Source organism: Oncorhynchus nerka, linkage group LG5 (genome assembly GCF_034236695.1).
Source record: "Oncorhynchus nerka isolate Pitt River linkage group LG5, Oner_Uvic_2.0, whole genome shotgun sequence".
In the NCBI taxonomy this organism is placed as follows: Eukaryota; Metazoa; Chordata; class Actinopteri; order Salmoniformes; family Salmonidae; genus Oncorhynchus; species Oncorhynchus nerka.
The window spans coordinates 10,796,094-10,823,510 of record NC_088400.1 but is presented as its reverse complement, the minus strand read 5'-3'; the positions used below and the strand labels follow the sequence as shown (position 1 = coordinate 10,823,510).

At 46.5% G+C, this 27,417-nt stretch overlaps 1 protein-coding gene across 1 annotated transcript; it reads left to right on the top strand.

The window, feature by feature from the left end:
- Positions 1-52: 52 nt before the first annotated feature.
- On the top strand, positions 53-27,417 carry LOC115129188 (cyclin-J-like). Its single transcript, XM_029659281.2, has 6 exons — positions 53-419; positions 1,875-1,983; positions 6,155-6,365; positions 21,203-21,502; positions 22,166-22,325; positions 23,437-27,417. The coding sequence occupies exons 2-6, from the start codon at positions 1,906-1,908 to the stop codon at positions 24,041-24,043; spliced, it is 1,356 nt and encodes a 451-aa protein (XP_029515141.1). The 5' UTR covers positions 53-419; positions 1,875-1,905; the 3' UTR covers positions 24,044-27,417.

The following is a 27,417-nucleotide window of genomic DNA, read 5'->3' as shown; positions in this document are numbered from 1 at the left end:
GGGAGAGACATGTTTAGTTTGATTGAAATCAATTAGAGAAAGAGTTATTGCCTTAGTTATCCCATTTTAGCCACGGGGTTTTTGGACTACATTTCCCATCTCACACTCGGTGTTTCGCGTACGCAGGTTCACGAGCTCCTTACCGACCCCAACAGCAGCTGGGGCAGCCAACCACTTTGTTGAACGGGAACTCGTTAGAAAGAGACGGTCGTGGAAAAATCGTTGGAAAAGTGTAAACAGACTAGAAAACAGCGGAATTAAACTGTTCTGAAGCATTGTTACTTTGTCACCTGAAGAACGGAAACCGTCGTCGCTTTTCGCCGGTACCGAGGATAACACACAACTTCCCAAAGAGGAATTCACTCATTCAGGATGTCGGAGTGAAACAAAGAGGTCTGAGGGTATTCCTGTCGGAAAGGGTGAGCGGCACATGCGATCATGGAAATGTCGCGAATTTAAAAGTTGATTAAATGTGTGTGTCATGGATTTAATGCGGTCAATAGTCACGTGCGATCTTTGTCAAGTTTGAGTTAAAGGCCTATAAATGAAAGAGTATTAGAAACGAAAGACCGGTCCACTTTTCTGTTAAAAAAACCGTCTCGTGGTGTTGACACCGCTGAATGACAGTCTTGACAAATTTTCCCATTATCAACGTATTGCTTTCTTTTCTTCTAAGCAGATTTGTGACAAAGTAGCAATTTGTTGTTAGGCCTACAACAAAAAGTTACTTTGTTAACCTAGCACTATTAATTCCCATTTCGTTTTTTTCCACTGCAGGGGGGCATTTAAATCACACCCACATGCATGGTACTGCACTGCATTCCCCCATAGTCCAATATTGTACTAAAGGAGTCTAACGTTACTCCTTGGTCCAAGTACCTTACATACTCTGTTTAAAGGGCGAATTGGCTCTGACAGCCAAAACAGTTCACACTGCATCTAAACGTAAATCAATTGCGGTACGGTTCTAGAAACATAAATCCCTATACTTCTATATCACATCAAAATAATTTAACAAACGCTAAATACACACTTGGTGTACACGGTTTTTAACACAGTTGCAGCCAACATTATTTTTCAGTGACACGTTTGTGGCGTCTGCCGTTTACAAACAGGTTTCGGAGATGCAGATAGCTATTTAGCACAGGTAGTCCACTCTGTCTTCCGTAAACAAGCGCTGTAACATGGAAATATGACCGTGTGGGAACCCTAACCCTGTAAAGGTGTGTATCAATTTAAAATATATATATTTTTTAAATATATTATACATTTTTTTAAATGTTAAATTAATACACGCCTTTATAGGCGCAGATATGAAAAATACGATCCTTATGCTTCCAGAACCGTACAGCAAGCGATGCGTGTTAATGTTCAGACGGAGCGTCACGGCTTTTAACAACTCCCCCCTTCCTGCATAATGTAGTGGAACTGAGAGTCATGATCAAGGACTATGCAGTGCCAGTGACATGTCTAAGCTTACAAAAGAGCAGCCAACTATTTTGAATAGTTTTCCAGAATTTTGCTTTGTAAACATTTCGGAAGGCTATTTGGTGTGTTTTATTTGATCAAATGCTGATCTTTAACTGCAATCGATTTTCAAAGTGATTGCTTAATGAATATCAAAGGCAGCATGTCACCCCGCATAACCCACTCGCCTCTAGAATTTGATTTGCTATTACTTCATAGTGCAAGTTAATCGAAAAGATGAAATGTTTTATTTCTCCTAGAAATCAACACATTTGTTGCTTTGCTGGAGCTTCCTCTCTCTTATGAAATAGATGTTTTAAGAGTTGTGATCAGACACCAACAACCATAACATGCGGCATACAGCCAGGATGTCTCTTGACTTAGCCCACATTGCTGTGTGTCTGCAGGGCTGAACTTCATCCTTGTGGCCTTCTCTGAATGGGAAAGATGGAAAGGGAGTTACAATGGTGGAAAGGACAGCTAGCAGGGGATATCCATCAGTCCCTCCGCATCAAGGTAAGACCAGCCAGTCATAGAATCAGAATGAATAGACTATAGAATTTAGAATGAATAGAATTCTGAATTCCGATTCTATGAATCCAGTTCTCTGGGTCTCCTTGGTTCATTCCCTGAGTTCCACTTTCCTCTTATCATCGCCACGTGATAAGAATCTCAACTGCATGTTGAAATAGGTATTATGGGGATGTTCTCAATGCCAGGGAGAAAGTTGAGTTTGGTGGCCTGCAGATCACCTGTGCTTAAATGCAGCTTAACCTAAACAAGACGACAACTAATCTAGGTAGCCTAGCGGTTAAGAGCATTGGGCCAGTAACGGAAAGGTAGCTGGTTCGAATCCCTGAGCCGACCGTGTAAACCAAATCTGCCGGTGTGCTCTTGAGCAAGGCACTTAACCATAATAGCTCATGTATGACATTCTGTATAAGAGGTCAAATATATGTTTTCTTGTTCACCTAGTGTTTTATAAAAAATTAAGATCCAAGCCAGAAGTGCCTTGATAGCCACTCCTCGACTTATATTTAGCTATATTACACCATACAGTGTAGTTAATGTTGGCAGATATAATTACATGACTGTCATCTATTTGGAAGTGATCTAATTTAGATTACATAGAAGGGCTGAGGCGCATTAATTGGCTGATACAGTAATTAGACAAACCTCCAGCATGATTATATGTTTTACTGTGTGGCCCTTTAATGGCAGCATCTGTCACTGGACTGCAGTATTCTTGTAGGGAGTAAGATTATCACAGCTAATTTGATTCTATGTAGGAGGGACAATATGGAGTAGGGGTTTGTGTGTGTCTACGCGCACGTCATGTGTAGGGGGAGTATTTGGATAGTAGATGGCACTGTTGCAGGCAGCTGCCCCCGCTCTGTTACAATCGGGCAGTCTCATTACAAGTCATTCACTTAGCCTACCACAGTCTTTTTTTATTTACTCGTCTGACTCACTATGGAAGTCTGTAACCAAGGGGGTATGAAGTCTGTAACCAAGGGGGTATGAAGTCTGTAACCAAGGGGTATGTAGATTAGGGCCTCCCTTCTGATTTATTCTGACTCCTTCAACCAATCAGCAGACCAAATAAATAAGCAATTATGCTGATGTAACTTGTCCAGTGTCTTTGAAAGCCAAAACAACGCCCCAGACATAAACCCTATTTCTAAATACTTGTAGCCCATCAGCAGGCTAGTCTGCTCCTCTCTGCATCCATTCCCCTGCCTTCCACTGCGGTTCCCCACAATGCCCCTGAACCCCCAGACAGACAGATGGACCAGAGGCAAGGGGGGCGGAGAAGAGAGGAGAACTCAAGGCGGGGGTGGTGTTTTACGGGGGTTTCTGTGTATGTATGTATTGTCCTTCAGATTCCTTTAGCTGCCGATCACCTTAGTGATCACCATTGTTTCTGTATCGCCTACATAGAACTAACTCAACAGATAATTGATGAAACTCACAGATTAAATCTATGTATGCCATAGATTGTGGTCCTCAGTATGTTGGTCATGCTGACAGCCACTACGGCGTCAGTGTCCAGTAAAGATTAGGTTTACGGGTAGGGTAGGGTAGTGTTTGTTGTTTGGACAACCCTTAGGGAAGGGAAGTGGGCTCTCTGTCTCTGAAGTAGACAACAATAGTAACCTGTATTTTTAGTGTGGGTGGATGTTTTCCGTGTGCCTGTAGCAGCAAACCACAAACTGGTACAGCACTACGTAAAAAGATGAATCCATCCCTTATTTAATCTGATATTAAATAAATCCACATTATAAAGCCCTTATTGTTGTGTTTTTTTTTAGATCAAATATCCATCTGTGTGTGGTATGAAGAAGGAGAAACAAAGCATTTATTGTATAACCAAAGCATCTCTAATTTTCTAAGCCTGTATTAGGATAGAGACAGACTCATAAAGCATTAAAGGCAGTACATTGCGAGTTGAAGAAGTTTGTTTTTATCGCTCCTCTTGTCAAATGCATCTTTAAGCTGAAAGTTCACGCGACACTCCTCTATTCCCCTATGCTACAGTATATGGTTGACTAGGAGGACACTGGGTACGTCCTTGGGGTGTGTTTAAATTTTTTTTTTTAAATAGTGCACTACTTTTGACCAGAGTCCTGTAGTTCAATAGTAATGTCTTCTCTTCGAATGTTGTCCTTTTGAAACGCCAGCTGCTAATTGAACATGAATGGGAGATGTGCTAGGGGTTTAACATAACCCCTACTGCTGAACCACCATGCATCCTTACCACCCCCTCCGCTTATCCACCATGGGGAACCCTGTCTCGAGAGGGACGTTCCGGTTTCACTTCTCTACAACATTATCAGAATCCATGCTCCATGACTGTTTTGATCACGTGGACTGGAATATGTTCCAGGTTGCCTCTGGGAATAACATCAATAAACATGCCAATTCGTTCAAAAAATGTGTAGATTATGTGATACCAATGGTGTCTTTCAAAATGTACCCAAATCGAAAACTATGGATTGATGGCAGCCTTGTCGGGGAACTGAAGGGGAGAGATGCTGCTTATGAACGTGTCAAGGTGACCAGGGGACAATGGTGACCAGGGGACAATGGTGACCAGGGGACAATGGTGACCAGGGGACAATGGTATTGTTAAACGGTACAAATACGACCTACACAGATCGATCAAGATGACGAGACACAAGTATAGAGACAAAGTGGAGGAGCAATTCAGCGGGTTGGATACAAGGTGCATGTGGCAGGGGCTTCTAACGATCACGGATTACAAAAGAAAGCCAGTCACTTTGCGGCTACCAACGCCGCCCCACTGGACAAGCTAAACACATTTTGCTCATACTTCGAACAAAACGACTCTGAGCTGCCGAGGACAAACCCTGAAGACATCGAGGACTACAACTCGGAGAGCCCCTGAAGACATCGAGGACTACGTGCTTACGGTCTCCATAGAGCACGGATGTCAGTCATTCAAACGTGATCCATGGACGACGCAATTGACGGTGGCACCGTACACTGCCCTCACCCACCTGGACATGAAGAATGCATTTCTGAGGATGCTGTTTATGTATTACAACTCTACCCCCAGGTGGTAAAGGTTGGCAACATTACCTCTTCCACACTGATCGTCAACATGCTGGACCCACAATGGTGCGTCCTCAGTCCCTCTGCTGAATTTCCTGTATACCCATGACTGTGTGACCTCACACAGTTCCAACTCCATCAAGTTCACTGACGACACGACAGTAGTAGGCCTGATTACCAACAACAACGAGACTGGCCTACAGGGAGGAGGTAGGCACTCTGACAGCGTGGTGCGGGGTAAACAACCTCTTCCTCATCGTCAGCAAAACAGAGGAGCTGGTTGTGGACTTTAGGAGGGACCAGGTTGGGCACGCCCCCATCCTCATTCACCGGGGCTACCAAGGAAACAGTCGTCAACTTCACGTTCCTCCACGTACACATCTCTGAGGAGCTGAAATGGTCAAACCACACGGACACCGTGGTGAAGAAGACAGCGTCTCTTTAACCTCAGGAGGCTGAAGAAAATCAGCCTGTCCTCTGTGTTCTACAGGAGCACCATAGAGCGCATACTGTCTGGCTGCATTGTGGAGTGCAATGAGAGGCAGGTGGTTAGAGCGTTGGACTAGTTAACTGTAAGGTTGCAAGATTGGATCCCCCGAGCTGACAAGGTGTAAATCTGACGTTCTGCCCCTGAACAAGGCAGTTAACCCACCGTTCCTAGGCCCTTTCTGAAAATAAGAATGTGTTCTTAACTGACTTGCCTAGTTAAATAAAGGTATAAAAAATATTTAAAAATCGGTGTCCAAAAATACAGATTTCCGATTGTTATGAAAACTTGAAATCGGCCATTCCGATTAATCGGTCGACCTCTAGTTAGAACCTATATTAAACTGTTAGAACCTATATTAATGTGTTTGAACCTGTTAGAACCCGTATTAATGTGTTAGAACCTGTATTCATGTGTTAGAACCTATATTTGTGTTAGAACCCATATTAATGTGTTAGAACCCGTATGAATGTGTTAGAACCCGTATGAATGTGTTAGAACCCATATTGTGTTAGAACCTATATTAATGTTAGAACCTGTATTAATTCTCTCTCCACCTTGTTTCTCTTCCCTCTACCTTCTCCTCCTCTCCTTCCTTTTCTCTCTATCTTCCTCTCCCTCTAGGAGTTGAAGCTGCCTGTGTATCGGGCCCACTCCCCTCAGATAGGGATGCGTCGGTACTTTGCAGACCTGCTGGCCATACTGTCGAACCGCTACCAGCTGTGTCCTACAGCCAGACACCTGTCTGTCTACCTACTGGACCTGTTCATGGATCACTACGATGTGGCCGTCAAACAGCTCTACGTCATCGCTCTGTCCTGCCTGCTCCTTGCCAGTAAGTACCATGATTCTTTACAGAATAATGCTCTGCCAGTTTCCTTCAGTTGACAGTCCAATCAAATTTTATTGGTCACATACACATATTTAGCAGATGTTATTGCAGGTGTTGTGAAATGGTTGTGTGCCAAGCTCCACCAGTGCAGTAGTATCTAACAATACACACATCTAAAAGTAAAATAATGGAATTAATAAATATATAAATATTAGGACAAACAATGTCGGAGTGGCATTGACTAAAATACAGTAGAATAGAATACTGTATATACATATGACATGAGTAAAGCAGTATGTAAACATTCTTAGTGACTAGTGATCCATTATTAAAGTGGCCAGTGATTCCATGTCTGTATATAGGACAGCAGCCTCTAAGGTGCAGGGTTGAGTAACCGGGTGGTGGCTATTTAAGTCTGATGGCCTTGAGATAGAAGCTGTTTATCAGTCTCTCTCTTCTGGATAATAGAGGGATGAACAGGCAGTGGCTCTGGTGGTTGATGTCCTTGATGATCTTCTTGGCCTTCCTGTGACATCGGGTGCTGTAGGTGTCCGAGAGGGAAGGTAGTTTGCCCCCGGTGATGCTTTGGGCAGACTGCACCACCCTTTGGAGATCCCTGTGGTTTTGGGCGGTGCAGTTGCCCTACGGGGCGGTGAAACAGCCCGACAAGATGCTCTCAATTGTGCATCTGTAAAAGTTTGTGAGGGTTTTAGGTGACGAGCCAAATTTCTTCAGCCTCCTGAGGTTGAAGAGACGTTATTGCGCGCTCTTCACCACACTGTGTTGGTGGACCGTTTCAGGTTCAGTGACGTGTACGCTGAGGAACTTGAAGCTTTTCACCTTCTCCAAATTTCCTTTGTTAAAATCCCCAGCTACAATAAATGCTGCCTCAAGGATATGTGGTTTCCAGTTTGCATAAAGTCCAGTGTAGTTCCTTGAGGGCCATCGTGGTATCGGCTTGAGGGGGAATATACACGTCTGTGACTATAACCAAAGAGAATTCTCTTGGGAGGTAATACAGTCGACATTTGATTGTGAGGTATTCTAGGTAGGTAGAACCAAAGGACTTGAAACATACAGTGCCGCCTTTCTTCTTCCCGGAGAGATATTTATTCCTGTCTGCGCGATGTACTGAGCCCAACTGGCTGTATGGACGCGGACAGTATGTTTGGAGAGAGCCATGAGTCCGTGAAACAAAGTATGTTACTGTCCCTGATGTCTCTCTGGAAGGAGATCCTCGCGCTGAGCATTGTCTACTTTATTGTCCAGAGACTGAACATTAGCGGGTAATATACTCGGAAGTGGAGGATGGTGTTCACTCAGACTACCTCTTCTCTGCCAGTGGCATCTTGGAGCAGCTTCTGGGATAAGTTAAATTGCCCTTGGTGTGTACGAACAAAGGATCCAATTCAGATAAGTCGTAATGCTGGTGAGTGACCGCTGCTCTGATATCCAAAAGATATTTCCTGCTCTGTGTAATAACACACCAAAAACATTCTGGCCTAAGAAATAACAGACAAAAAAAACAAAATACTGCAAAGTTGCTTAGGATCTAGAAGTGGAGCTGCCATGTCTGTCAGCGCCATCTTGCTCTCGCAGCACGTTTCATAAACTGTTGAATCGTTATAAGAAGTTATAACACACTATGTTCCCATCCAATACCTTCAGTGATAATTTACTCCAGTTTCCAGACGATGGATGGCTGGGACACCCTATATCATTTGTGTTGCTGTGGCTTTTCACATTGTTTAGCTAGAAACCCAGTCTGTCTGTGGCTTGGTGAGGATTAGCCTACACCTGTGTCGGTACGTCTTCATGCACGTAGCTTTGATCCTGCCTTTGATAACACGTCTGGGGGGGTTTTGTCTTTAGTCATTCCTGATGGCACCCGTCTAAATGAATGTCCTACACAGCAAAGCGTATGAAACCCACTAGAGCAGGAATAAAGACATAAAGAAAACTTGGAACTGGGTTTGTCAGATAGCTGTTTGTGATCTTGGAGTCAGATTATATACCATGATCTAGGCTTCTACTGCTGTTACTATGTGTAGGAGTAGTTGCTGTAAATGGGTCTGTGTGTGTGTGTGTGTGTGTGTGTGTGGTGATTAACGGCTAGTCTGTGACTCTGTACATTAACACAGCTCACAGAGCATCATGGGTAATTACACTAATGATGCCATCAAACTGAGTCTGGGACGGGGCCCGCTCACTGGGGAGACGTGTGTGAGGCTTCGGGGAGCTCATAGAGTTTACTGGAAGACTAAATGAAAAGATGAAAATATATCGACCAAAAATCCTGTTAGAGGATTCTCTTACTAGACGAATGAATGTAATCTTTTGATTGCTTCTTTCAGTGAGAGAACAGAGTCGGACTCTAGGGATCAGCTCTGTGTGATTGATGAAGACTTTGAAAGGGCTGTTTTGATTCAAGGTTGTCCTGATTGGGTGCTGTTTAATCTCCTGAGGTGCTGGAATCTGGCCTAATTAATTAACTCAACTTCTCTGACTGGTTGGTTGTTCAGTACTCCGGTCCTGCTGGGTTTCAGGTCTGATGCCAGCTTTGCTCTGGGCTCACTCTGTGTCCCAAATGGCACCCTATTCCCTATGTAATGCACTACTTTTGACCCGGGCCCTGGTCCAAAATAGTGCACTATATAAGGAATAGGGTTGTTGTTTGGTACATAGTCTTTTGAAAGGAACACATTGTCTTTGTTAAAATTCCACGGGCTTCTGCGCTAGGTTAATTAATCACACTCTCAATTGTACCTCTCAACAGTCAGCACTTAATCCTGTTAGCCTATCTCTCCATCTCTATCGCTCTCTGGTCTCTCTCCTCCACCTCTCTCTCTCCCTGTGTTTGAACGATGTGTGTGTTTTCATAGACCTTCACAGAAACCAAGGTAAAGAAAATTGTGTTTTTTTTATTTGTCCGTGTTCCATTTGCGACAGGAAGGAAATGGAGTGTCCCAACTTCTTCTTCCCAGTCACAACCACAGGGTCAGGAGACCTATTGTATAAAGTCCTTCTGCGTATTTTAACATCCTTTCATCAAAGCCTTTTTCCTAAAGGAATTCTTGCCCTTTGAATTGTCGGATCATTTCAATGTCGCTCGTAGATGCCAAAAGTCTAGACACCCCATTGGCCCCAGTCAAAAGTAGTGAACTACTTGGTGTTCACATCAACCAACAAACTGTCAGCCTGATCACCAACAACAATGAGACAGTTTATAGGTGGTGTGGTGCCAGGATAACAACCTCTCCCTCAATGTGTGCAAGACCAATGAGCTGATCGTGGACTACAGGAAAAGGAGGGCCGCACACGTCCCATTAACATGGATGGGGCTGTAGTGGAGCGGGTCGAGAGTTTTAAATTCCTTGACGTCCACATCACCAACAAACTATCATGGTCCAAACACATCAAGACACACCTCAGGAGACTGAAGAGGTATGGGTCCCCAGATCCTCAAAGTTCCACAGCTGCACCATCGAGAGCATCCTGACCGGTTGCATCACCGCCTGGTATGGCAACTGCTCGGCTGTAAGGCGCTACAGAGGTCAATGCATACATCACTGGGGACAATTTTCCTGCCATCCAGGACCTAGATACCAGGCGGTGCCAGAGGAAGGCCCCATCCAGGACCTAGATACCAGGCGGTGCCAGAGGAAGGCCCCATCCAGGACCTAGATACCAGGCGGTGTCAGAGGAAGGCCCCCAAAAAGTTGTCAAAGACTCGGAGCACAAAGTTTAGGTACAAAAGACTCCTTAACAGCTTCTACCCCCCCCCAAGCCTGCTCAACAATTAACCCCCATGCACAGTGGCCCACTGACTTCCAACATGGCTCTTCCTGGCATCCTTCTCTTCTGTCCCTGAAGTCAGACCAGAGCAGCTATTTGTTCTCACTAATAAAATCATACACTTGTGACTTGCTCTCACACGCACACACACACACACACACACACACAATTTAAGGGCTTTATTGGCATGGAAAACATTGCCAAAGCAAGTGAAATAGTTCAATAAAGATTATACTCACAAAAGTTCAAGTGTGAAAGGGGAAAATAAATAAGCATAAATATGGGTTGTATTTACAATGGTGTTTGTTCTTCACTGGTTGTCCTTTTCTTGTGGCAACAGGTCACACATCTTGCTGCTGTGATGTCACACTGTGGTATTTCACCCAGTAGATATGGGAGTTTATCAAAATTGGATTTGTTTTTGAATTCTTTGTGGGTCTGTGTAATCTGAGGGAAATATGTATCTTTTAATATGGTCATACATTGGGCAGGAGGTTAGGAAGTGCACCTCAGTTTCCACCTCATTTTGTAGGCAGTGTGCACATAGGCAGATCTGGCTCTCAAGAGAAGACAGGCTAAGGTGGCCGTTCTCAATAGCAAGGCTATGCTCACGGAGTCTGCACATAGGCAAAGCTTTGAGTCAGTTACAGTGGTCAGGTATTCTGCCACTGTGTACTCTCTGTTTAGGGTCAAGTAGCATTCTAGTTTGCACTTTTTTTTTGTTAATTCTTTCCATGTGTCAAGTAATTTCTTTTTGTTTTCTCATGATTTGGTTGGGTCTAATTTATGTTTCTGTCCTGGGGCTCTGTGGGGTTTGTTAGTGTTTGTTGATGGCATAGAAGACCCTCCTTGTCTTCTCTCTCAGATCGTTCACAGCTTTGTGGAAGTTACCTGTGGCGCTGAAGTTTAGGCCGAGGTATCTATAGTTACCTGTGGCGCTGAAGTTTAGGCCGAGATATGTATAGTTTTTTTTGTGTGCTCTCTGGCAACGGTGTCTAGATGGAATTTGTATTTGTGTTCCTGGCAACTGGACCTTTTTTCTCTCTCTCTCTGCAGTCAGTGAGTTTGGCTCTATTTATTTTTTCACAGTGTAGTGGCATCTACATGTAAACACTGTCGCCTGATGAGGTCAGAAGTGGTGTATATCCGATAGATATACAGCACTATGTTCATGCAATCTCAACGAGGTCAGATCATGTTGTATTGTAATATCTCTGTCCCTCTCCCTCTCAATGAGGTCAGCTGGCAGTTGACAGTTAGTTCTAAGCTGTGTATTATTCAGGATGTCTCCCATGCTGCTGTCCTGCTACATGGAGCCCAGTAGCTGTAACCGTGTAGCGTGATGCTGTCCTGCTACATGGAGCCTAGTAGCTGTAACCGTGTGGCGTGATGCTGTCCTGCTACATGGAGCCTAGTAGCTGTAACCGTGTGGCGTGATGCTGTCCTGCTACATGGAGCCTAGTAGCTGTAACCGTGTGGCGTGATGCTGTCCTGCTACATGGAGCCTAGTAGCTATAACCGTGTGGCGTGATGCTGTCCTGCTACATGGAGCCCAGTAGCTGTAACCGTGTAGCGTGATGCTGTCCTGCTACATGGAGCCTAGTAGCTGTAACCGTGTAGCGTGATGCTGTCCTGCTACATGGAGCCTAGTAGCTGTAACCGTGTAGCGTGATGCTGTCCTGCTACATGGAGCCTAGTAGCTGTAACCGTGTAGCGTGATGCTGTCCTGCTACATGGAGCCTAGTAGCTGTAACCGTGTAGCGTGATGCTGTCCTGCTACATGGAGCCTAGTAGCTGTAACCGTGTAGCGTGATGCTGACCTGCTACATGGAGCCTAGTAGCTGTAACCGTGTAGCGTGATGCTGTCCTGCTACATGGAGCCTAGTAGCTGTAACCGTGTGGCGTGATGCTGTCCTGCTACATGGAGCCTAGTAGCTGTAACCGTGTGGCGTGATGCTGTCCTGCTACATGGAGCCTAGTAGCTGTAACCGTGTGGCGTGATGCTGTCCTGCTACATGGAGCCTAGTAGCTGTAACCGTGTGGCGTGATGCTGTCCTGCTACATGGAGCCTAGTAGCTGTAACCGTGTGGCGTGATGCTGTCCTGCTACATGGAGCCTAGTAGCTGTAACCGTGTGGCGTGATGCTGTCCTGCTACATGGAGCCTAGTAGCTGTAACCGTGTAGCGTGATGCTGTCCTGCTACATGGAGCCTAGTAGCTGTAACCGTGTAGCGTGATGCTGTCCTGCTACATGGAGCCTAGTAGCTGTAACCGTGTAGTGTGCTGCTGGTGCATTGGTTAAATGAGTTCAGTGGGTGGGTTTGACTGTTTTCTAATGGTTGTCTGGATGGTGTGTGTGCCGGCTGTGGATGACCTGCAATAAGTTGGCTGATGGTTTGTGTTACAGAGTAGGGGCTTTAAAAAGAGCAGTTACACCCCATCCAACCCACACACATTGCAGCAGGCCTGCCTGGGGGCCCGAGGGTTGGGAGGGACTGTGTGTGTGGAGGGAGAGAGCCACCTGCCATATGCTCCCTGAGTCAGGCCCAAACAAAAGCCCGTCAACAGGAGCAGCCGGCCAGCCAGCCCAGGGTGGGGGAGGGGTGCAGAGACATGGGGGTGGAGGTTGTCGTGTGTTTTGTCTGTGAAATTGTGTATGGCTGCAAGCGAGGTTGACATGTAGAGGCTTCAGGCTTCTATTTAGTGTCTTATCTGACTAGATCTCCATTCAGATGGCCTTATCCTCCACCGTAGCCCCACTGCTAGGAGTGTTTCAGATGGCCTTATCCTCCACCGTAGCCCCACTGCTAGGAGTGTTTCAGATGGCCTTATCCTCCACCGTAACCCCACTGCTAGGAGTGTTTCAGATGGCCTTATCCTCCACCGTAGCCCCACTGCTAGGAGTGTTTCAGATGGCCTTAACCTCCACCGTAGCCCCACTGCTAGGAGTGTTTCAGATGGCCTTATCCTCCACTGCTAGGAGTGTTTCAGATGGCCTTATCCCACTGCTAGGAGTGTTTCAGATGGCCTTATCCTCCACCGTAGCCCCACTGCTAGGAGTGTTTCAGATGGCCTTATCCTCCACCGTAGCCCCACTGCTAGGAGTGTTTCAGATGGCCTTATCCTCCACCGTAGCCCCACTGCTAGGAGTGTTTCAGATGGCCTTATCCTCCACCGTAGCCCCACTGCTAGGAGTGTTTCAGATGGCCTTATCCTCCACCGTAACCCCACTGCTAGGAGTGTTTCAGATGGCCTTATCCTCCACCGTAGCCCCACTGCTAGGAGTGTTTCAGATGGCCTTATCCTCCACCGTAGCCCCACTGCTAGGAGTGTTTCAGATGGCCTTATCCTCCACCGTAACCCCACTGCTAGGAGTGTTTCGGATGGCCTTAACCTCCACCGTAACCCCACTGCTAGGAGTGTTTCGGATGGCCTTATCCTCCACCGTAGCCCCACTGCTAGGAGTGTTTCAGATGGCCTTATCCTCCACCGTAGCCCCACTGCTAGGAGTGTTTCAGATGGCCTTATCCTCCACCGTAGCCCCACTGCTAGGAGTGTTTCAGATGGCCTTATCCTCCACCGTAGCCCCACTGCTAGGAGTGTTTCAGATGGCCTTATCCTCCACCGTAGCCCCACTGCTAGGAGTGTTTCAGATGGCCTTATCCTCCACCGTAGCCCCACTGCTAGGAGTGTTTCAGATGGCCTTATCCTCCACCGTAACCCCACTGCTAGGAGTGTTTCAGATGGCCTTATCCTCCACCGTAGCCCCACTGCTAGGAGTGTTTCAGATGGCCTTATCCTCCACCGTAACCCCACTGCTAGGAGTGTTTCAGATGGCCTTATCCTCCACCGTAGCCCCACTGCTAGGAGTGTTTCAGATGGCCTTATCCTCCACCGTAGCCCCACTGCTAGGAGTGTTTCAGATGGCCTTATCCTCCACCGTAGCCCCACTGCTAGGAGTGTTTCAGATGGCCTTATCCTCCACCGTAACCCCACTGCTAGGAGTGTTTCAGATGGCCTTATCCTCCACCGTAGCCCCACTGCTAGGAGTGTTTCAGATGGCCTAATCCTCCACCGTAGCCCCACTGCTAGGAGTGTTTCAGATGGCCTTATCCTCTACCGTAGCCCCACTGCTAGGAGTGTTTCAGATGGCCTTATCCTCCACCGTAGCCCCACTGCTAGGAGTGTTTCAGATGGCCTTATCCTCCACCGTAACCCCACTGCTAGGAGTGTTTCAGATGGCCTTATCCTCCACCGTAGCCTCACTGCTAGGAGTGTTTCAGATGGCCTTATCCTCCACCGTAGCCCCACTGCTAGGAGTGTTTCAGATGGCCTAATCCTCCACCGTAGCCCCACTGCTAGGAGTGTTTCCTCTGAGTCTCACTCACCTCGTCAGGGCCCAGGCAGAGACTGGGCTGGGGCCCCTAAAGCACCCCCCCTTCCACCTCCACCCCTGGGGGTGGGGGTGCAGAAACGAGCTGAGCGGTGCTTCAAAGAGATGCCGACCGCTGATGTTTAACAGGGAGGAATTGGACGGGGGGCATGTTTGAACTGACCCTCTCGATATGTAGATGAACAGGGGACTCCCGCAGTTTCTCCTCCCCTCTCTTTCTGTCTGTCTCTCTGATGCTTGATTGTAATTATGAGATAATGAATCTGTGGTCTGATAATTAAAGGAATTAGGAGTTGACTGTAAAATGGCTGTGATCTACGACAGTGATTTCTTCAATGCTGTTTTTTTCCCTTCCCAATAAATGTAGGCTAGTTTTATTATTTAATGTAATTAGATTTAGATTTATTGCCGTTGATGTATTATTTAAGGACTTTGTGTTCAGGTTCTATAGAGGTCTTTTGTTTCTTACACAAATACCAGGCTAGGACTGAAATGTCATGATGCCATTTTGTTATTGATTAGTGTTTCACTTTGGGGGGCGCGCGCGCGCTATGATTGCCAGAGGCAGAGTATGATGGGGGGGGGGGGGTCACCATTTCCCCCACAACCCCTCCCTTCTTCCCCTCTCCCTCGCCCCAAAAGTGTTCCAGACCCCTAGGCTTTGGACAGGAGATGAGACGGCAGAGGGCCGAGGATTCTTCCTGGTCACACAAGCGTTAGGCACTTGAGGTCAGAGGTCAGTGTGCATCTACATTGTGTTAACCGGCAGAGCCTATAGGACGAACACACTCATATGGGGGGGGTTGTGGTGGAGCTGTGACCAATTTCATCTGAATGAAAGACGAGCCGGCAAATTAGAGGGGGGGGGGGGGGGGGTGGACTTCAGATACATTTTGCTGTGTTACAGCCTTAATTTAAAATGGATTCAATCGCAATTTCTTGTCACTGTCCTACACACAATACCCCATAAGTGGAGTTATGTTTATCAACATTTTTACTAACTAGCAAATGAAAAGCTGAAATGTCTTGAGTCAAGTATTCAACCCCTTTGTTATGGCAAGCCTACATATGTTCAGGAGGAAACGTGTGGTTAACAAGTTGCATGGATTCACTCTGTGCGCAATAATAGTGTTTAATTAACAAAGAATGTTGTAACACACACACACACACACACACACACAATTATCTGTAAGGTCCCTCAGTCGAGCAGGGAATTAAGAACACATTCAACCACAAAGACCAGGGAGATTTTCCAATGCCCCGCAAAGAAGGGAACCTATTGGTAGATGGGTAAAAATGAAAAAGCAGACCTTGAATATCCCTTTGAGCATGGTGATATTAATTACACTTTGGATGATGTATCAATGATGTATCAATGTATCCTTCCTAACTCAGTTGTTGGAGAGGAAGGAAACCGCTCAGGGATTTTCACCATGAGGCCAATGTTGACTTTACAACAGATACAGAGCTTAATGGCTGTGATAGGAGAACACTGAGTATGGATCAACAACGTTGTTGTTACTCCACAATACTAACCTAATTGACAGAGTGAAAAGAAGGAAACCTGTACAGAATAAAGCATATTGTATCCTGTTTGCAACAAGGTACTGAAGTAATACTGCAAAACAAATTGGCAAAGCCATTAGATTTTTGTCCTGAATACAAAGTGTTATGGGTATGCTTGTAGAACTGGGGAGTTTTTCAGGATAAATAAATAAATAGAATGGAGCAAAGCATAGGCAAAATCCTAGAGGAAAATCTGGTTCAGTCTGCTTTCCACCAGACACTGGGAGATGAATTCATCTTTCAGCAGGAAAATAACCCAGAACACAAGGCAAAATATACAGTGGAGTTGCTTACCAAGAAGACTGAATGTCCCTGAGTGGCCGAGTTACAGTTTTCACTTACATTTACTTGAAAATCTTTGGCCAAGACCTGCAAATGATTAATACACTTCAGTGAGCTCGTTTAGGATACTCTACAAGAGAATCTATAAGAATTTGAGTCTCCTTACCAATTGATTCTGAAAGGCAAAGTGCATTGTAAGTATAGGAATGTTTGTCCACAATAAATGTAAGGTTGTTCTATCTGCGATTCTTGTGTTTTGGTTCTGTTATGGTCCTAAATGACCTTGAAGGATTCTGAAAAGAATAATGGGCACATGTTCTACCATCCAGGTGTGAAACTCTTAGACTTACCCAGAAAGACTCACGGCTGTAATAGTGGCCAAAGGTGTTTCTACCAAGTATTACTCGGGTGTGAATACTTATGTAAAATATAAACTTATTTTCACTTTGTAATTATGTGGTATTGTGTGTAGATGGTTGATGAAAACAATTATATAAAATATATTCTGAATTCAGCCTGTAACAAAATGTGGAATAAGTTAAGGGGTATGAATACTTTCTGAAGGCTCTGTACCTACTAGGCTTGAGAAATGGGGTTGGTGGATGTTGAGTAGGTATTTGTAGTTTGATTTATTCATCCAGGCTGTATCACATCCGGCCGTGATTGGGAGTCCCGTAGGGCGGCGCACAATTGGCACAGCGCTGTCCGGGTTTGGCCGGGGTAGGCCGTCATAAAATAAGATTTATTTTCTTCTTAACTGTCTAGTTAAATAAAATAAAAACACTGAGTGTTGAAGTGTGTACTTTTTAGACTGAATCATCTACGTCTAGTTTATAGGGAAGCCGTGCTAAAATAGTTTTCCCCCTTCACATAAACTCCTTCAGAAGAGGTGCTTTGTTTTAATGAAGAGTGCAGTGACATGATGTAACTGTCATTCATAGAAATCAATAAAGTCTGTCTCAGTGGGTGAGGTAGAGAGGAACACCGTAACAGTGGTCTCTCTTCCTGTCTGTGACTTTAATGAAGACTGTAGCGGTGGTCTCTTTTCCTGTCTGTGACTTTAATGAAGACCGCGACGGTAGTCTCTTTCCCTGTCTGTGACTTTAATGAAGACTGTACCTGTTGTCTCCTCTCTGTGACTTTAGCGAAGAGCATTCTCAGGTTTCTACACTCCTTTAGCAGTAGTCTAATACCCCCCCCCCCAGCAGGTTCTCAGGTTTCTACACTCCTTTAGCAGTAGTCTAATACCCCCCAGCAGGTTCTCAGGTTTCTACACTCCTTTAGCAGTAGTCTAATACCCCCCCCCCAGCAGCACACCTGGGAAGAGAGAGGACATGACTACGTCCTGCTGTTCTTACCTTTCAACCTCTCTCTGGGCGCTCTCTACAGCCTCTCGGCACACGTCCACAGGGCCGACCCGCAGCCCCAGAGGGAGGTTAGGTTCTGAAGAGGACAGGCATACACTTGGCTCAGCAGAGGAAGCACCGACTAGACTCTCTCTCGCTCTTTAGATAGGATCGTTTAGCAACCTACTTTCCAGCCAGGAAGACTGAAGGAACTCACAGCGGAGGAATGCACCCTTTTTCTCTCACAGCTCGTAGATTAGTCACCGTGTTCATCTTGTTGACATGAAACAGGACAGGTTGTACTTGTAATTAACATAAATGCTAAAAAGCAGCTTGCAGTACTAAATCACCTTTTGTCCCTATGACTTCTACCTCTTTTCAGAAATGTAATTTCAGTTGAAATAGTTTGTTGTATCCCTTGTTAAAACACACACCCAACCAACAGTCAGTGCAAGTGGTAAACCAAAGAGCCATCACAGGGAGGAGACTGACAACACAATGTCCCTACCAGGATGTAAGAGGTGGTTTTGTAGAGATGGGGGGGGGTGTATTCATGGCCATTTTATGACTGCGCCTGTGGACACAGGAGTCCAGCAGACAGACGAGACTACTAGCCTATAGGATATGATGGTGAATGGGGAAAGTGTAGCCTGAGACTGGGACTAGGCTGGAGTGGGCTGGGCCGGCCCCATGCTAAAGCAGCTGGAGTAGCGGGTGGGAGTGAACAGAACAGCACTTATTGTTTCCTGTTCTGGTTATGAGACTCCATTACAGCCTATGTGTTAACTGCCTCCTGAGGTGATTGGCTGCTGGCTGGGCTCTCTACGGCTCTCTCCTACAGGGTTAATGGCAGGCTGCGGCATCAGCAGTAAAAATCACACTTGAAAGAGCCCATATATATATATATATGTGTGTGTGTGTGTGTGTGTGTGTGTGTGTGTGTGTATATATTACACACACACATTGGTTCAGCTGGTCTTCATTAAGACAACTAGGCAGGGAATTATAGAGGGGGGTTAATGGGGAAAGAGGGAGAGGAGGGTGGGAATTGGAGGGGTGGAGGGGGTGCTGATGTTTTATGTGCTCCTAACCAACTATGCTGAACTGCACTGTTGGTTAAGGTCTTAAGTAAGTAAGCATTTCCCGGTAAGGTCGACAGTTGTTGTATTCGGTGCATGTGACTATAAAGTTTGATTTGACAGAGGGGGGGGGGTAAATAGAGAGTGATGAAATTGCAACATATTGTGGGAGGCAAGGAAAAACCAAGGAGTAGTGCAGTGGAAGGGGGGGGGGGGGAAGACGTAGCCAGGCAGGCCTGTTCAGATGGTGTGAGGACTAACTACATCAAACCTCCCTTCCCTCCAACTCTCCTGTCTTTGTTTGCCATGACGTTAGTGCTGTGATCCGTGGTATGTTGACAAGGCTTTGTCCGTAGACTGTTAATCCAAGCTGTCGGGTTTTATGACTTGTATGATCCGGTAGTTGTGACGGGCACGTTCCTTCCCAACACTGTGTCTCAGTGTGTGACATAAGATGTGAATGTAACCCAGTCTATTCTTTTGTTTTGAACAATGTTCGGTCGTGTGTCTGTACCCAGTACTCTACACATGGGTATTGTACACATTTCCTGAACATACATGTATCTTCTGTAGAGGGTCGGCCTAGTTGTTGACATCGTCTCCCTCGTATCAGTTCTCTGTGCCATGAGGGTGCCACGTGTGCCCATGTCAGCACCCCCCCTCCCTGCTGAAACAGGTTTATAGGAGGAACCAAGAGGCTTATTCTGTGTTTTTAGGGAAAAGTGCCTGAGTACCCGGACTCCTCACCCCTTCTCACCCTCTTTTCTCCCCCCTTCTCCCCCCTCCTCACCCTCGGTCCTCCCCCCTCCTCACCCTCGTTCCTTGACTATTGTAGCTGGAAACGTCTGGTTTTTAATGAAATATCTACATAGGCGTACAGAGGCCCATTATCAGCAACCATCACTCCTGTGTTCCAATGGCACGTTGTGTTAGCTAATCCCAGTTTATCATTTGAAAATGCTTATTGATCATTAGAATAACCTTTTGCAACTATGTTAGCACAGCTGAAAACTGTTGTCCTGATTAAAGAAGCAATAAAACTGGCCTTGTTTAGGCTAGTTGAGTATCTGGAGCATCAGCATTGTGGGTTCGATTACAGGCTCAAAATGGCCAGAAACAAAGACCTTTCTTCTGAAACTTGTCAGTCTATTCTTGTTCTGAGAAATGAAGGCTATTCCATGTGAGAAGTTGCCAAGAAAATGAAGATCTCGTACAACGCTGTGTACTACTACCTTCACAGAAGAGAGCAAACTGGCTCTAACCAGAATGTAGAGTGGGAGACCCCAGTGCACAACTGAGAAAGAGGACAAGTACATTACTGTCTAGTTTGAGAAACAGACTCCTCACAAGTCCTTAACTGGCAGCATCATTAAATGGCACCCACAAAACACCAGTCTCAACGTCAACAGTGAAGAGGCGACTCCGGGATGCTGCCCTTCTAGGCAGAGTTGCAAAGAAAAAGCCATATCTCAGACTGGCCAATTAAAATAAAAGATTAAGATGGGCAAATGAACAGACACTGGACAGAGGAACTCTGCCTAGAAGGCCAGCATCCCAGAGTCGCCTCTTCACCGCTGACGTTCAGACTGGCGTTTTCCGGGTAGATGTTGTGTTTTGCGGGTACTATTTAATGAAGACTGGCGTTTTCCAGGTAGATGTTGTGTTTTGCGGGTACTATTTAATGAAGACTGGCGTTTTCCAGGTAGATGTTGTGTTTTGCGGGTACTATTTAATGAAGACTGGCGTTTTCCAGGTAGATGTTGTGTTTTGCGGGTACTATTTAATGAAGACTGGCGTTTTCCAGGTAGATGTTGTGTTTTGCGGGTACTATTTAATGAAGACTGGCGTTTTCCAGGTAGATGTTGTGTTTTGCGGGTACTATTTAATGAAGACTGGCGTTTTCCGGGTAGATGTTGTGTTTTGCGGGTACTATTTAATGAAGACTGGCGTTTTCCGGGTAGATGTTGTGTTTTGCGGGTACTATTTAATGAAGACTGGCGTTTTCCGTGTAGATGTTGTGTTTTGCGGGTACTATTTAATGAAGACTGGCGTTTTCCGGGTAGATGTTGTGTTTTGCGGGTACTGTAACGTACTCAGACCCCTTGAAAAGGTCGAGGGGTCTGAGTACTTTCAGAAGGCACTGTATCTCCCTCAGTTACCTCTCGTACCTCTACACGTCTGGACTGATTATTGTTACTCCTTGTGTATTTATTTATTATTACAGGTTTTGTTTTTCTATTATTTTGGTATTTTATTTCTCTCTGCATTGGTGGGAAGGGTTGGTAAGTAAGCGTTTCACGGTTTAGTCTACACTGAAGCATGTGACAAATACAAAGGTTTTTGTGTAGGCTACCTTCTAAACTCTCTCTCTGCCCTGTAGGTAAGTTTGAGGAGAGGGAGGACCGGGTACCTAAGTTGGAGCAGCTCAACTCCCTGGGCTTCATGTGTTCTCTGAATCTTGTTCTCAACAAGAGAGACCTCATCAAGATGGAGCTGCTGCTGTTGGAGACGTTCAGCTGGAACCTGTGTATGCCCACCCCGGCCCACTTCATAGACTACTACCTCCAGGCCTCGGTGCAGGAGGGAGACCTGTACAACGGCTGGCCTCTCTCCTCCCTCTCCAAGACCAAAACCTTTATGGACAAGTACACACACTACTTCCTGGAGGTGTCACTGCAAGGTGAGGGGTGATGGAGAGATTGAGGTGATGGGTGGGGTGAAGGAATGAGTGCACAGGGGGAAAGGTTAAAGCCAGAGAGAGGAGGGATGGAAGGGAGAAAAACAGAGGGGCAGGTATGAAATATATGTAGACTAATGTGCTTGTCACAAACTAACAGTCTGATTGGCTGTGTTCCTCTAGACCTCTACTAACGGTCTGATTGGCTGTGTTCCTCTACTAACGGTCTGATTGGCTGTGTTCCTCTACTAACGGTCTGATTGGCTGTGTTCCTCTACTAACGGTCTGATTGGCTGTGTTCTTCTACTAACGGTCTGATTGGCTGTGTTCCTCTACTAACGGTCTGATTGGCTGTGTTCCTCTACTAACGGTCTGATTGGCTGTGTTCCTCTACTAACGGTCTGATTGGCTGTGTTCCTCTACTAACGGTCTGATTGGCTGTGTTCCTCTACTAACGGACTGATTGGCTGTGTTCCTCTAGACCTCTACTAACGGTCTGATTGGCTGTGTTCCTCTAGACCTCTACTAACGGTCTGATTGGCTGTGTTCCTCTAGACCTCTACTAACGGACTGATTGGCTGTGTTCCTCTAGACCTCTACTAACGGACTGATTGGCTGTGTTCCTCTAGACCTCTACTAATGGTCTGATTGGCTGTGTTCCTCTAGACCATGCGTTCCTGAGTTTCCGGCCGTCTCAGGTGGCGGCAGCGTGCGTAGCGGCGTCTCGTATCTGTCTCCAGATTTCTCCTAGTTGGACCACGTCTCTACACCTTCTGACTGGATACACCTGGGACCACCTCACACACTGCATCAAACTCATGCTGCTGTAAGTCTCTCTCTCACACACACACACACACACACACACACACACACACACACACACACCTGGGGCCACCTCACACACTGCATCAAACTCATGCTGCTGTAAGTCTCTCTCTCTCACACACACACACACACACACACACACACACACACACACACACACACACACCTGGGGCCACCTCACACACTGCATCAAACTCATGCTGCTGTAAGTCTCTCTCACACACACACACACACACACACACACACACACACACACACACACACACACACACACACACACACACACACACACACACACCTGGGGCCACCTCACACACTGCATCAAACTCATAATGCCTGTAAGTCTCTCTCACACACACACACCTGGGGCCACCACACACACACCTGGGGCCACCTCACACACACACCTGGGGCCACCTCACACACACCCCTGGGGCCACCTCACACACACACACCTGGGGCCACCTCACACACACACACCTGGGGCCACCTCACACACACACCTGGGGCCACCTCACACACACACCTGGGGCCACCTCACACACACACACCTGGGGCCACCTCACACACACACCTGGGGCCACCTCACACACACACCTGGGGCCACCTCACACACACACCTGGGGCCACCTCACACACACACCTGGGGCCACCTCACACACACCTGGGGCCACCTCACATTAAGTCTCTCTCATACAGGACACACACCTGGGGCCACCTCACACACACCTGGGGCCACCTCACACACACCTGGGGCCACCTCACATTAAGTCTCTCTCATACAGGACACACACACCTGGGGCCACCTCACACACACCTGGGGCCACCTCACACACACACCTGGGGCCACCTCACACACACACCTGGGGCCACCTCACACACACCTGGGGCCACCTCACATTAAGTCTCTCTCATACAGGACACACACACCTGAGACCAGTTGAATGCTTGTATGCAAAGACCTGATCATATCCATTTGACCGAGCCCATCTCCATGCTAATTCTCTCGTTGCTCATATAGGTTAACTGTAAACGCATGACAATCCACTGTCACTGTCCTCCGATAATAACACAGGTCTTGTTCTACCTCCCCGTCTGTCTCTCCTCCACAGTGCCCATGACAACGATGTGAAGGAGGCCAACAAACCCAAATCCACCCCTCCGTTGTCTTGCTCCTCCTCTCTCCAGTCCCACCCTCCTCCCTCTCACCTCTCCCCAGTCCAGAGACCAGCTACCTCCTCCAACCCCCAGCAGCTCCTTTTCCAGCCTGGCCCAGTGGGCTTCCCTCACCTCTCCCAGCACTCCCCCTCCCTGTCCCAGCTCCACGCGCTAGCTGACTCCCAGGCTTTGGGGCCTGCTGTGGTCAACATGTCCCAGGACATCCTCCAAAGCCAAAGGATGGGGCTGCTCACTGGGGGCAACACCATGACCTCCACAGCAGGGACCTTCCCCTCCTATCCTAGCCTGACTTCGGGGCTGCTCACTGGGGCCAACACCATGACCTCCACAGCAGGGGCCTTCCCCTCCTATCCTAGCCTGACTTCAGGGCTGCAGCCTGGGGCTCGGGTGGCACCGCTGGCCTTGCAGGGCCCCATCTCCATGCAGGTAGCCTTGGCTGCGGAGCCGCGACACTGCCTCAGCATGGCCTACACCGGAGGGTACCTGGGGGCCGTGGGCCCCCACCACACCTTCACGTCAGCGGGCTGCTTTGACAGGTGACGCCAGGAGACGGAGGAGAGGATGAACAGCAAACCGCCCCGAGCCAGGGACAGGGAGCGCTGCAATCCTCTTCCCTCACTACTTCCTCCTCCTCTCCGCTCCCTGGCGGACCTCCTCTCCATCTCCGTCAGCACGCCTTCCCCCTCCTCTGCCGCACCCCGCCCTGCGCCCCCCACCCTCAGACAGAGACGGAGAGAAAGACGGCTAAAACACAAGCAAAGGTCAAAGGGCACCGATGACCCCGTGGAGGTCATCACACTGACATGACACCTGATGTCACTGCGACGTACTGACTGACTGTTGAACGCTGTCTTCCGATCCCGCCGCAGGAACGTGATTCCAAGGCAGAAGCATTAACCCCACGGTAGAATGGTCACCGTATGTCCCTGGTTAAGATGCTGTTATCACTGTGAACCAGAGGCTATGCAGCGTGATTCCTCCTTAGTGCCTCTCTGAGTGATGTCTGTCTGTCTGTGAATTCAGCTGAAGATGAAGTGCTGCTGGATCTCTGTCACTCTAATCCAAAAAAAGATCAACTCAACTGAAGACGAGTAATTGGCCAGTAAAGTGACATATTGAGCTGCTGACTTGAGAACAGTGGTATGAAGTGTTATAAGTAGACCTACCAGTGAGTTGAAGAGGCTGTATGTCACTTGCTATGTCGGCCTTATATCACTCTTATGCCAGTGAATAAAGGGATTATGTCACTCGTGACTAAGTGCTCCAGGGGCATTCTCAGAATTCCTACCCAAAATCCTCTCTGGCTGGGGAGGGGAGACCACAGAGTTCATTGTTCTGTCACAGCAGGGGAAATCCATAGTTAACATAGCTGTCATGTTTTGGCTTTCTCTTCTTTCATCCTTCCTCCCTCCTTGTCACCTCTCCTTACAGCCTTTATTCTCCCTTCCTCCCTCCTTGTCACCTCTCCTTACAGCCTTTAGTCTCCCTTCCTCCCTCTAGTCTCCCTTCCTCCCTCCTTGTCACCTCTCCTTACAGCCTTTAGTCTCCCTTCCTCCCTCCTTGTCACCTCTCCTTACAGCCTTTATTCTCCCTTCCTCCCTCCTTGTCACCTCTCCTTACAGCCTTTAGTCTCCCTTCCTCCCTCCTTGTCACTTCTTACTTTTTGCAAAGTCTTGTCTTGGGGTGGAGCTCGCCTCATATCTGGATCTTTGTTTCCAGAAGGGGGGGGTTCCAACCCCCAAGTCTCGTAGTGAGTGTTAAAGAGTGAAGCTTTGTTTTCCACGTCCTTCCACTCAGACTTCAAGTGGAAGTGAACTGACATGGAATGCTCATGGTTAAGGAGACTTGGAAACATAGAAATAGAATGATTGGCATTCTAATTCTATGCTTAGAACTTTGTTGAAGTAGATAATGACCTTCTGCTGCCTTCTATTAGAAGTGATGGTTCTGTGTGAGCTGAAGACTTGTTTCCATGAACCACAGCGTATATCAGGGACTTGATTTGATGGATGACTTGAATACGATGCCATTGAAACGTGCCGTAGCTTTTTATTTATATGGACACATTTATTCCTTGTTGCTTTATTTTCTATTCTTTGGTGAAGTAAGTTTAGTTTGAGTTTTTAGTTGTTTTTTTATACCAGCGTGTAATGTGTTTTTCTGTGCCCTTGTAGAACTGTATATTCAGGCTCAGGTTAGGCTGTGAATATCCAATCAGCCGTCTCCTTATTGTTGAGGTTACCCAATCAGCTGTCTTCTTACTGTGTCCTATTGAGTGTGCTTTAAATAGATACTAGCATGGCACCCAGGAGGGTTTCTCACGTATCTACCTCTCTGAGGAAGAGGACCTGAATTTTTAAACAACATACTAAGATATATAAACAAACACCAAATTTGCATCCTGGTAGAATCTGTGACCTTCCAGACGATGAAACACACAGCCCATCTGCAGCTTGTCATTACTAATTACTTCCCACATTCCCAGCACTGCATTTCCCCATACTTCTACTTCCTGTTGGAACGTAAACACATCCAGATTCCCCTTCTGGGTCACAGGGGGTCTCGCTGGTTACCGTGGCGATGGCCAAAAAAATCTAAATCAGGGGCTCACTCAGAAGAGAGAGTTAGTTGGAACGTTACAGAATGTTTAGATAGAAATGTGCTGTTTAGATCAGCTATGGGTATCTGTTGTGTAGAGCAGGGAATAGTGGAAGCTCTATAAATCACATTTCTATCTGCAACAATGTAAACTTCTGGTCCTTTTTTCTGTCCGTATGCTATTGAATGTGTATGTTTTTACTATGGTTGTACCTTGTCCCCAGCAGTTTTCACACTTGAACTATGCTGATACTACTAAGACTGTGTTCTGGTTCTCAGAACATGTTCTATATAGGTTTTTATGTTCTGATTCTCAATGTTCTAGGCTTAGATATCAGAGATGTATTTAATTGAACGCTGTATGAAGCTTGCTTAAGCAAGTTATCTGTCAAGCATCTGAAATGTGTCTAAACCTTTTTATAGCATGAACATACCTTACTGTAGTCTAGATAGTAATTTACTAGAAATGGAATGAAGGGCTTACTAGAGTATGTTACTAGCAACCAAATGTATCTTTCTGCCTGATCTCTTCTGAACTATGTCAATCTACCCAGACTCACTCACTGTACGGTCATCACTACTTTTTATTTTACATTCCTATTATTTTAAGTGTATTTTATTTACTCCTGATCTGTGTTTAATAAAGATGGATGCAGTCGGTGTGGAGTAGTGGGTCTTATTCATTAGGCACCAAACGGAAGAAAACGGACAAACAGGGAGGGACTATATGAACTTGTCCCAAAAAGAAAGCTTTTTCTGTTTGCAAAACGTTTTGCTACGGTGTGACCTAATGAATACGACCCTGTTTTAGATAAAAAAAGAACTCTCAAGTCTTTCCCTCACTAAAAAGCTACTTCTCACCGAGGTCTCAAGGTGCAATATGTTTTTGTTGGTAGAACGATTCCTTCTATTTCTACGGATAGAAGTCTTCTCTCACAGCCGTCACTGTCTTGAGTATAGCCCTCACTACTGGTTCATCTTTTTCTAACTTAATTCCTTGACATTATTGTGTGATTTGACTCGACGTTGATCCTTGCTGCCAGAAAGCCGAGAGCTCTGAACACTATGTTGCACATTGCAGCCTTGATTGGTGTACTGTACGTGTTTCTATAGCGATACGGTGCATGTTTCTATGTCCACAGAACTGTGCTGAGAAACACACACACAACCACACTACTTGTCCAATGAAATGACACCAGAAATGTCCCACATCTATTTTTGTAAAGCTGTTTTTTGTAGTCTTTGTTGAAGTGACACAGAGAAGTTTTTTTTTATCCGATGAGCCATTGAAATAAACAACAACAAAAATAACTAAA